This window comes from Raphanus sativus, chromosome 4 (genome assembly GCF_000801105.2).
Source record: "Raphanus sativus cultivar WK10039 chromosome 4, ASM80110v3, whole genome shotgun sequence".
Classification (NCBI taxonomy): domain Eukaryota; kingdom Viridiplantae; phylum Streptophyta; class Magnoliopsida; order Brassicales; family Brassicaceae; genus Raphanus; species Raphanus sativus.
The window spans coordinates 51,527,599-51,540,504 of NC_079514.1; the positions used below are offsets into that span (position 1 = coordinate 51,527,599).

The following is a 12,906-nucleotide window of genomic DNA, read 5'->3' on the forward strand; positions in this document are numbered from 1 at the left end:
CTACAAGACGTTGTCGTTGATTCTCAAATTGTCTCTTTTTTTTTCTTTTGGTAAGGTCAAATGTGGCTACTGTATTTTCTGATATTAAGAATATTTTTTTGTGAGGTTTATTTGGCGAGCTATGTCATGTAAATAATAGTTCATGATGTAATGCCCCCCAGTTAGGGTTCAAATTGTGATCAATCCTTTCTAGTATAGGATGGATTAAGTGCTTGTAATGAACTATTATTCCTTTTGTTTAAGTGAAATCTACAGATGACAAAAAAGGGTTCAAATTGTGATATACTATACTAGCTCTTTTCAGAATATGTGTTGTTGATCTTTTTTTTTTGTTAAAAGTGTAAATATTATTAGAATACTTTTTTTTAGTTTTACAAATTGCATTATTATTTGCTTACATGACAATATTGCTCTACTATTTTCGTGAATTTATAAAAGGGCCAGCCCTTTGATTTTTAAAACTTATAGAATTTCTGATTGAACTATAATTTACACATATATTTATAATTTATTTAGAAGTTAAAAATTTAATATAGTATTTGTTTTGGAAGCCCAAGCGAATGTTTCGTCTCTGGTATACTAAGGAGTGTTTCTATTCTGATTGTGACTAATTTGTGAGTTTGAACGAGTCCCTATTATGATCCGCCAGCACATTTTAACTAGGGAAATTTGCAAGAATAGAACAAAAAAACATGTTATTATCCCTTTGGTATAAAATCATTTTTGTCCATTTTTTCTCCTTTTTATTTTTTGTATTTCTAAAAACTTGCTCGGTAATTTTTTTTGTTCAAAAACATGATAAATAAAATTTTTGAAATACGTTCTACTAAAAGTAGAATGCGTTTTCTACGAAAAATAGTATAGTAGAAAACATTTCTAAAATAAACACGTTCATCTACTTCTTTTAAAACGTCCATTCTAGTATTTACTAAATTTCTAAATAAAATAAATGATATTTCTACTAATCCTAAAGGTATCCATTTTTCTTCTAAATATATTTTTTACTTTTATAAAGTATTCTAAATTTCGGAGAATGTGTTTTCTACAATGCACTCTTACGTCTACTCAAAATATAAAGGAGTTTTATCATTCTTCTAAACTTTTAGAAGACGCCTTCTACGTATAAGAATACATGATTTTTTACGAACAATTAATGAAATTTCAGTTAAGAAAATATTCTAAAAATCTCCTAAAAATTTTCTAACTTCTTAAAACGTGTTATGGTCGATTTTACTGTGAAAAATGATTTTGCATTTTTTCATCAATCTATGATATCTCCATAGTTTGTCTTGTAAATTTCACAAATTTTTGTTCTATTTTTTTAAGTTTAATAAAACTAAAAAATTTACAAACGTTTTAAACTTTTTATAAAGAAAAATACTTTATAAACGTTTTTATAAAGTTTATTTAAAGTTTTTTACCAGAATTTTTTTGTAAATTTTTATTTTTTATTTTTATAAATTTTAAAAAGTTTACTTTTATTAAAATTTTATTAAACAAATTAAAAAATAACTTTTATTAAAAGGTTTGATAAAATTAAAAGTTTACAAACTTTTTTATAAAAAATAAAAATTTGTAAAATATTTTGTATAAAGTTTTTTCAAATTTTTTATTAAAAAGTTTTGTAAAGTTTTTTTTTTATTTTTATAAAGTTTACAAATTTTACTTTATCAAAATTTTTCAAAATCGTTTTAAACTTTTTATAAAAAAAAATTTGTAAAACGTTTTTATAAATTTTATTTAACGGTTTTATTAAAAAAAATTGTAAAATATTTTTATTTTATAAAGTTTACGAATTTTATTTTTATCAAAAACTTTTTAAAGAGTTGTATTTTGTTTTCCCTTTGTAAAACGTTTTTAGTTAATTTAAAAAAAAAATATTAGTTTAATCTGTTCAATCAGATTTATCAAGTGTTATTTTAGAATTATAAAATAATATACTAAAGGAATAATTAAATAATAATTTTATATTATAAGGACAATCATGCTATTTTTTTTTTTTTTGGCATTTTTTCCTTTTAATTATACCTAAACTATGTAATCCTTGGCGTGTCTAGGATTTAAAGAGATTGAAATAAATTGAACATTTAGTTAACAAAAAGAAATTCAAAGACATTTTCTGCTGTTTTTAATAAAATACACACAACTTAAAAAGGTATTTGATCATCGTAAAATGTTGTTAAATTAATAGGAACTTTATTATTATTATTCTCGATTTCATTTAAAATGAAATTTTGCTTTTGCCTCATATTTTGTATCACGTTTTATGTTTACCTTCAGTAAAAGAAATTTTCATAAATAATTAAAATCATTAATTGAATTCTAAATGAGTAAATTTCACCCAAAAAATTGTAAATGAGTAAATATATTAAAAATATTTTTTTTTAAATTATATTTTTTAATTTGAACTTTTATATTTTCTGAAATTTATATTTTTTTAATTTTAAAATTATTTCGAAATTATATTATTATTTTATTTATTTATTTTTAGAAACTCTAAATTCTCTCCAAAAACTTCACCATTCAAATTTGAATCCCAAGTCTATAATAGTTAACCTCAAAGGTATAAATGTTTATTTACCTTTTTAATGAAACATTTTGATTATTCAGAATTTTATCTTTAGTTAATTAAAGGCATAATGATATTTTCTATTTAAAATTAAATATAATATGATTAAAATAAATATGAAATAGAATATTAAAAACATGGTAGTTTAAGTAATTTCTCTTTAAAAACGTACATCTCTTATCTTATTTTTCATTTTGAACAAAAAAATGTTTGGTCTAACCCAATAACCATAAAGAGTCAAACCTATACTATTATTTGAAAAGCTTACCTGTCATCTTCTTTATGATTTTAAGATAAATTATTATTTCAATTAATATTATTATTTAAAAATTTACTTTAATATATATATATATATATATATATCATGATATTTAATAAACATCAACTTATTCAATTCAATATATATTATTATTTTAAAATAATATATTTTAATATATATGCTTGTAATGATATTTAGGATATTTAAATAAACAATATCTACTGGTAATATCTTATGTTTAGTGACTGATATTAAAACCAGTTTCTCTAATTTTGAATGAAAATTGATCCAAGTACATACAATATTAAAGTTATGATTAAAGGTAAAACTTCATTGAAAATATGTAGTAAAATAAAAATTGTATATTTATGTTAAATATTATATATATAATATTAAACAACCATATTCATAACCTAAAGTAAATTAATTTGTAACTGTACATGAAGAACATCAAAATCCTAAATGAATTTATGTTAATGATGAATTTATCTATAAAATCACAAATGTTATCAAAATAATTTATTTAAAACTGAGATAATAAATATTATATAAACTGAAAATATGACCTATTAAATTAAAATAAATATTAAAATTGAAAATTATTATTATGTATATATACATTAGTCTGTACAGAGTACTGACCATCAACCAGTTTGTCAATGTAAAAGTTGCTTTTGTGTGTTAAGAATGAGTCGCTATTAAAACAGGGGTTCTTCCTTATTATGACTCAAGAAAAATATATCATCCTCTACAGATGCACTATAACATAGAAATGATACTCTAGGTAAAGAATATTTATTCTCGTATCAAAAAGCCTCCCAGGCAGATCAAAATTAACTATAAACTGAAGATCTTGTCAAACATATTATTATTCAAATTACAAGCACGCGAAACTCGAAAAGCTTATACACACGTATTATCCGAAGACAGATAATATTAACATCAGTGACGTGAATTATTTTTCTTACTTACACGTTCATAGTCAGATACATAAAAAGCACACAAGTCGGAAAGAGGAGTTCCTAGCCTAACCACACCAAACACCTTAGCACTGGAAGTTCTAGCAATGGGCAGCTAGGCAGATCCAAATCAAGGGCAATTCTCGTTCCGGCCAGGGCCACCGTAAAAGAAATTCACCCCCCAGGAAGTTCCAGCATCTCCTGCCATAATGTTGTAACAGTTATCATGACCAGTCAAGGGGTAAACTCCTTGTGGTGCACTCAGAGTATTGGTTCCATCGACTGTCATAAGACTCCTGAAGTAGCTCGCTTTCTTATAACCTTCACCTGCAAAATGGCCACTTCCCATATCCGTGGTCGTGTGTTGCCCACCAGTCTCCAAGTTAACGATTTCACCTCCCCATTGAACTATCGTAGCTCCACTTCCTATAGAATTGAATAAATTGCCAGGCCAGTACCCCACAAGCTCTTCACCTATCCGTAGCCACCAGTTTTCCCCGTCCTAGATATAATCGACAATCCATTTTGGGTTGATATGCAGATATAATATAACGTAACGTAGGGTAAACTCAATAATACCCCATATTGTTATTAAAATGAGAAAAAGACATTATGTATGTTAGTTCTTAGTACCTTCCATATAAGTATGGAGAGCTCGTATTGATTTCCGTCGTATTCTGAGACGGTGGTGTAGGTTCCACCTACTGTGATAAGATTGCTCCTTTGAACGAAACCTGAGCAGTCATTATTGTAGCACCCTGTATTCTGGTATCCATCGGCCTATTTTCAACAAAAAGTTACATTATGATTATCGTCTTTAATATATTCGTCGTGAATCCGCACGCATAAAAATAGTAAGAGACACTTTTGTATTAATTTTTTTTTCCAAAAAGTAGTATATATTTTAATATATTTAACAGACCGTCTAAATTTAAGTGATAAAAGTAGTATATATTTTTACTGCTTAAAAATTATAAATTTTTACATAAGACTATATATTCTAGTTACAATTATGTCGATTGTTTATATTTATCAAATATGCATACTATCTATTCTATTATTTGCGAAATAATTTTTCGCAATCGAACTCTCACGTTAAAAGTTAGATTGGTCAAAGTTGATGATACTTTTAATGAATTTTATATTTAATAATAATATAATCAAAAACGATTTTTTATTAATAATATTATTTTTTAAAATAAGATAATTCTTATGTATTGTGTTGTTATTTTAAAATATTTTTCAATTATAAAAGTTAAAAATAAGATATAAAAAATTATAATAATTGAATGGTTAAAGTCAATATTAACATTAATGAATTTTATATATAATTAATTATATAATTAAAAAACGATTTTTATTAATAATCTTAGAATTTTTAAATAAGATAATTCTTATATATTGTGTTGTTACCTTAAATTTTATTTTTACAATTATAAAAGATATAAAATAACATATAAACTATTTATAATTAAATATAAACCAACTAAAACCATCATGTATAAATATATTTTCTAAAATATTTCTAATATGTGAATATTTTCTTTTAAAATATTAACACAATTATAAACATATATATTTTAATGAAATATTTTTGTCATATATATATATATATGTATATTGATGTTTATTTTTTTTGAAAACATAAATAATAAATTATCATGTTGGTTTTCGAATTAATAAAATATAAACTAATAAATATTACTAAGACGATTAAGCTCACACGTGCAGGCAAAACACCTAGTTAAAACATATTACTAAAGTTGTATATTTATATAGATATAAATGAAATTTTAATAGTTTTTAAAATATTAAATATAAATTTTATTATTATTTGTAAGTAATTTTCGCAACCAAACTCTCACGTTAAAAGTTGAGTGGTCAAAGTCGATGATACCCTTAATGAATTTTATATATAATAATTATATAATCAAAAACGAATTTTATTAATAATATTATTTTTTAAATAAGATAATTCATTTTCTTAATAATATTATTTTTTAAAAATAAGATAATTCATTTTATTAATAATAATTTTTTAAAAAAATAAGATAATTCTTATGTATTGTGTTATTATCTTAGATTTTTTTTAAAAGATCCTAAGAACAAGAATATGTTGAATAGTGATGAAATACTTAAAAGCATTTTGCTGGGAAAGCAACAATGGAACTTGTCGAACTTTGGCCTTTCCAAAGTATGGATAATTGATTTATTTTTCTTAAAATTCCAAATTTGGTTACATTTTCGTTAGGGACTACTAAATATTTTCCATTATTTTTAGTTATTTTAGTATTGCACCAAATACTATAGAAATAAAAAACTAAAAATAATGGAGAAAACTTAGTAGTCCCTCACGATAATATAACCAAATTTGGAATTTAAAAAAAAAAGAAATCAATTATCCATACTTTGGAAAGGCCAAAGCTCGAGTAGCTCTATTGTTGCTTCCCCAGCAAAATGCTTTTAAGTATTTCATCACTATTCAACATATTCTTGTTCTTAGGATCTCTTTAGAAACAAAAACCAATCAATCACCAATACAAACTTCTTTGGCATATAGTAATGATCCCTTGAAGATTATTTTGTGTTGATATAATTCAGACACTCATGAAAACAATCCAAGATACATAAAAAATAAAAGGTGTATTGATGTTTCTCTTTTCTTTTTGTTTCAGTTTAATAATTACAGTAACTTTGTACTTTGATTAGCATGATGATTACAGGAAAAAATAGTATGTTTATGAACTCTGTGAATATGGGCACATAAGAATTCGTGGAGCTGCAATTTTTTTATGACATATTTTCACAGTTTTTAATTGTGTGGTTTGCCTGTTTTTAATGATGGAGGATGAACTAGTAAAACAATTCAATCTATTTCATGAAAATACTAAACCCCACAACATTATGTATTTATCTCAAACATAAATTTTCATACACATAAATAATAATAATATTTTCATATTTACATTTTAGTTATTTAATGTACAAGAAATATTAGAATCAGGATAAATATGTCTTATCATATACAAAAAAGTGTAGTTTTCAAAAAAAAAAAAGAGAAATGCATTTTTCAAAATTTAAATGATAAACAGTGTATATATAAAATTATCCCTTAACATTAATGAATTTTATATATAATTATTTTTTTTAATAAAAACGATTTTTTATTAATAATCTTAAATTTTTAAATAAGATAATTCTTATATATTGTGTTGTTATCTTAAAAATTTAATTTTACAATTATAAAGATATAAAATAACATATAAACTATTTATAATTAAATATTAACCAACTAAAACCATTTTGTATAAATATATTTTCTAAAATATTTTTAATATGTGAATGTTTTCTTTTAAAATATTAACACGATTATAAACATATATATTTTAATGAAATATTTTCGTCATATATACATATATATATATATATATATATTATTTTTTTTTGATGTTTGATTTTCTTGAAAACATAAATAATTAAATTATCATACTGGTTTTCGAATTAATAAAATATAAACTAATAAATATTACTAAAACGATTAAGTCTGCACGTGCGGACAAAACACATAGTTAAAGATATTATTAAAGTTGTATATTTATATAGAATATAAATAAAAATTTAATAGTTTTTAAAATATTAAATATAAATTTTATTCTATAATAATTTTATATAATTTAGAGTGTATATTTTTTTATCAAGGATAAAACACTGAATTATTGGACTTTGTAAATCACATTTTTATATAAAACTAAAAATAACATTTAATTGTTGGGCCTCAGAAATCAAAATTGTATTGGGTTTAATTTTGTTGCTTTTATTCTGATACATTTGATCACTTATTTAAAACCATTTTTATAGGCGAGCTCACAAGGAGTTTATGTTTTCCTTAATGCATCGTTTATATTATAGACGAAATAGGCAAGATTGGGTTTATAATTCACCCGAAATAGGCATAAATTATTGTGCTTAAATGGTGCTGATATTTGATTGGTCAAGAAAACTCTTGTTTCTGATTGGTTGACTATAATATGTTCGTAATTCATTAAAAAAAAGACAAGTGACATTCTCTACCTCAAGATGTTATAGAAATCAAAGTCAGAATCCTAATAAAAATTATGGTTTAATAGTATAGAAACTAGCTAGTAAGTCATTTAAACTTTTTAGTGATTAGCTTTATAACATGTCGATGTAGAGAATGGGAACTTACCGTCCAGTAAACAAATAATCTTAGATTACTATCACCATATTTTCCTGGATAAACCTATAGATTAAGGAAAACAGATGTAATGTTACTTTGGATGTTTTGCAAATGAATAAAGGTGTAATTAAGGATATATGAAGTACTACAAGACCTGCAAACCAGCTTCAATTGTGTTACGAGCAGTGCCAACTCCAGACACGAGCCAAGTCTGGGCCAAGCTGAACTCTTCCGGAACTTGAACTTCTGGTTTCCAGATGTTCACTGAAAATTGTGTCCCGAAAAACGTTCCGCTCATGGAATTCATGACCGCGTACTAAACCAGCTCCAAAAAGAGAACAATGTAAATAAAGCCGCCCGCAAGAGAGACTAGAGAGTAATTAAAACAAGAACAATATATTAAAAGTATACCTCATGGCCTTTACTTGGATCAACCGTAGTACCTTCAGGGCTGCCTTGAGTCGTCTTCTTCCCATAACTCTTAATAGATTTTGATCGTAAGATATCTTCTTTCTTTATTCTTCTTATCGGAACTGTATTTTTAGGGCATCTTCCATTCTTGTTCCACGCCTGAGTAGCGTTTATCTTTTTCTTGGTGTACGTAGACGTACTTTCCGGTATAAAGCTCGGTCTCATCTACGCAAAAACTTGACGTTTCAACATCCTCATGCATGCATATATAAACAAAAGATGGCTTGTCAATGAAAGTCAAACCTGGATGGTGTGTTTTTTAAGCAGAGGATGATCAAAAGCTGGTTGACTATGTATTGGAACACAATCTATTATATCACCATCTTCGCTCTTCACAGAGATTAAAGTGAAACATTCAATAAAGCTTTCCCACCAACAATCAAAGCATTGAGTTTATGAATATGGAATTTGTATAATATACACCTTAATGGATTTAAGAGCATGCTTGTTGAGCCGCTTCAAAAGTCTTTGTACTTTGATTTCCTCGTGATCAGAGAACTCTTTTCCATAGACACAAGGAGAGATTATCATTCCTATTATCATCAGTGCTACTGCGAAACCGGCCATTCCCATTATGGTTAATTGTAATCCTGAGAAACACTCTTTGGTAATTATAAAAATTTTTTATCAACTACCGCTGGAATTTATAGGAGTAAATTTCTCATATATTATATATATAATTAGGAAATTGGATAAAAGAAAAACACTAGTGAACCAACGCGTGTTGGCCTAGTGGTAAAGGAACTCCAGCTGGAGTGCCTGTTTTGGGTTCGATCTGCGTTAGCCACGAGAGAATTTACATGGGCTTTTCTCGTCCTCGAGACCACTTTGCGTAACCAGGGGTCCTTAAGTAGAGGTTTAAAAATTACTATAATGGCATAGGCATAAGCCCGATGGGCTAGTCGATCACGCTTAGTGGTCGGATGCTGGGTTATCAAAAGAAAAACACTAGTGATTACTTACTTTAACATACAATTGAAAATGGGCTCATGAATTAACATCATCAGCCCCTCGTGATTTTAAAATTCATGAAAACTGACTCAGTAATTAAACGTCATCAAAGCAAGCAAGTCTTTTTTTGTCATACAAAATGTACAAATACACAGATTGACTTTTTATCCATTATCTCAAGTAATGTTCCAGTTATAGTTTACATGCAGAATATATATATTGAAACAAGAATAATTCTTTTTAGCAAAAAAAAAACAAGAATATTTCTATATAAGATTTTTTTTGAACTTAAGAATATTTCTATATAAGATGACATTTTTAAATGAAATTTTATTATTATTTTGTATATATTAGATGACTTTTATCATGATGATGTGCGTAGCATGGACCAGGCAAATTGTTGTCAGCAGCGGGCACAACTAAGGAGGTGTTATTGGATATATAGATTAAATTTAGTTCTGTAGGTTTATAATCTAGTGTTATTAGATTATTTGATTTGAAAATTTTAAATAAAATTTACGGTTATCACTTGTTATATTTGAAAGATTTTGAAATATATTGCTATTAGTTGTTGTATATACAATCTTTGATCTATTTATTATTATTATTATTATTTTGAATTAATGTTAAATTTATTATTTTGTACATTAAATGTAACATTTAAAGAAAAAGCTAGACTATTTTCCTACGCTAACTGTAAAAGTTTCCTAGTTACACGAAGTTTACACTGATATGGTGAAAACTATTCAATATATAAAAATATGTCAACATTACACGAAATTTATGTTAATACATGTTACATGTACGAAGTAAATGATAATATGATGGCAACATCAAAATCGGGTTAAATTGATTTTAAAGTAAGTTAATGGGGACAATATGTAATTTATGAAACTTAATAAACTTAATTTATTTTATTAATAAAATTAATAATTATTAAACTTAATAAAATTAATAATTTATTAAACATAATAAACTTAATAAACATAAAGATTCATATACATAATAAACTTTTAAACTTAATTTATTACTAAACTTAATAATTTTAATTGATTTCATTAATAAACTTCATAATTATTTAAACTTTATAAAATTAATAATTTTAATAAATTTATTAAAATTATTAAATTATAATTTTTTAAATTTATTTTTCTAACTTATTAAACTTAATAAATTTATTAAACTATTATCTTTATTAAGTTTATTAAGTTTAGGATTAAGTTTATGAAGTTTAATAAATTATTCATTTTATTAAGTTTGATAATGGTTAAGTGTATTAATAAAATCAATTAAGTTTAATAATTTTATTAAGTTTAATAATTATTAAGTTTATTAATAAAATCAATTAAGTTTATAAATCTCATAAATTACGGATTGACTCTTAACTCAAATTAAGATCAATTAAACCAGATTGTGATATTGCCACCATATTATCATTTATTTCGTACATATGGCATATATTAACATAAACTTCATGTAATAATTGACACATTTTCATACATTAGATTGTTTTTTGAAATATACAGAGGTATTATGACCCCATTGAAATGGTCCAGATTAGTAACGTGTTGCCACATGTTGGTTTTCTATCCCTGACGATGCCGAAATGTTTTCTCAGTGACCGAGATTCGAACCCAGGTGATGGAACTCACAGGTGTGAATTCTTTATCACCTGAGCTAGAAGTTCCGGTTCATACATTAGATTGTTTCCAGCATATTAGTGTAAACTTCATGCAGCTAAGAAACTTTTTTCCTTTTTTATCTTGTGTTAAACCAAGAGTTCATTTTTGATAGTGTTTTGCAGTTCTTTCGATTTGAAAGAGTTCAAATGGCTGATTTAGTTGTTTTTTTTACACTGAATTTAGTTCACTGTGTGAAATTGATCAATCACAATATGATTGTTTACCTTCAGATTTTAGACTTTTTTTTATTATTGACAGTATAAGTCATTGGTTCCAGCATATGCCCATGCAACCAAATGAAGAACTTTTCTTAACAAAGATAAGATACAAAATCAAAATAAGAAGAGTGATATACTTAGGGATAGTCAATTTGGACATCATGTCATTGGTCACCCATGTCCAAACCTATTTGGACTAAACCAAATTAGATCAACAAATAAAGATGTCCAATTGAGTTTAACCAATTAGACTCAAATCCAATGGTCTTAATCCAAATGGACATGGGCGACCAAATGATACAAAAATCATATGATTTTATTTTGAGGAAAAAATCATATGATTTTATTTTGAGGAAAAAATCAAGTTTTCCTTCCAAAACCGTAAATCGAAATTTCTTGACAGAACCGTAAGTTGAGTTTTCCCGTCAAAACCGTATAATGAAGATTTCCCGCCAAAATCTTAAAATCGAGTTTTCGAGTTTTCCCGTCAAAACTGTAAATCTAATTTTTCCGTCAAAACTATAAATCGAGTTTCCCGCCAAAACCGTAAAGTCGAGTTTTCCCGCCAAAACCGTAAAATCGAGTTTTCCCTTCAAAACTGTAAATTGATTTTTCCGTCAAAACTGTAAATCGAGTTTTTCCGCCAAAACCGTTAAATTGAGATTTCCCGCCAAAATCGTAAAATCGAGTTTTCCCACCAAAACCGTGAAATCAAGTTTTTTTCCAAAACCGTAAAATTGAGATTTCTCACCAAAATCATAAAATCGAATTTTTAGTTTTCCCGTCAAACCGTAAAATCGAGTTTTCCCGCCAAAACCGTAAAATCGAGTTTTCCCGTCAAAACCATAAAATCAAGTTTCTCGCCAAAATCGTATCTATGCTTTTGAATTAAAACAATGAAATTATGTTTTTTTGTTAAAATGAATTTTTGGATGTTAAAGTAGAGATTGTATTTGGGTTTTGCGGAATGCCCATTTGAAATGGGCCAATTTGGTCTGGACAATTTGGTCTGGTACAATCTGAGATTAAAAAATAATGTCCATTTAGACTGGTGTGTCCATTTGGACAGCCCAATTGACACCTCTAGATATACTATTCCAATGAAACAAACTGGAGTCTCATAATAATTAGATGATAGTACCCATAGATAAAACAGAATCTCAGTGATTTTTTTTTATAAAAAAATCCAAAGATTTTGCATTGAACACAGATCAATACCTGTAACAAACAACAATTGAAAACCAGATCAATGTAATGAAGTTTTGTTGTGTTACTTATTTACCTACTAGGTAAGTGTCAGACTAATATACATCTGACTATATCAAATTTAATATAGTTTTTCTCTGTATTTAAATTTATTTGTAATAATTTTAATTTAAAGTATTTTTAATATGGTATTCTTAATTTTTAACATTTAGAATTTAGGTTATCCTGCAATATCATATCATATCTCTTTTAGCAAAACCTTCAATTGTTAGAAAAAATTTAGGTTATCCTGCAATATCATATCATATAATATAACTAATTATATATAAACAAAAAGGAGTAATTACACACGTCTAAAACTTGAATTTTCTTTATTGTGCTTGTAAGAAGTAT

General features: G+C 25.8%; 1 protein-coding gene across 1 annotated transcript; it reads right to left on the reverse strand.

Moving 5' to 3' along the window:
* Positions 1-3,681: 3,681 nt before the first annotated feature.
* Positions 3,682-9,078, reverse strand: LOC108852240 (uncharacterized). Its single transcript, XM_018625743.2, has 7 exons — positions 8,880-9,078; positions 8,700-8,786; positions 8,397-8,621; positions 8,140-8,301; positions 7,995-8,048; positions 4,421-4,567; positions 3,682-4,289 (listed from the first exon to the last, which is right to left on the reverse strand). The coding sequence occupies exons 1-7, from the start codon at positions 9,027-9,029 to the stop codon at positions 3,918-3,920; spliced, it is 1,197 nt and encodes a 398-aa protein (XP_018481245.1). The 5' UTR covers positions 9,030-9,078; the 3' UTR covers positions 3,682-3,917.
* Positions 9,079-12,906: the final 3,828 nt, after the last annotated feature.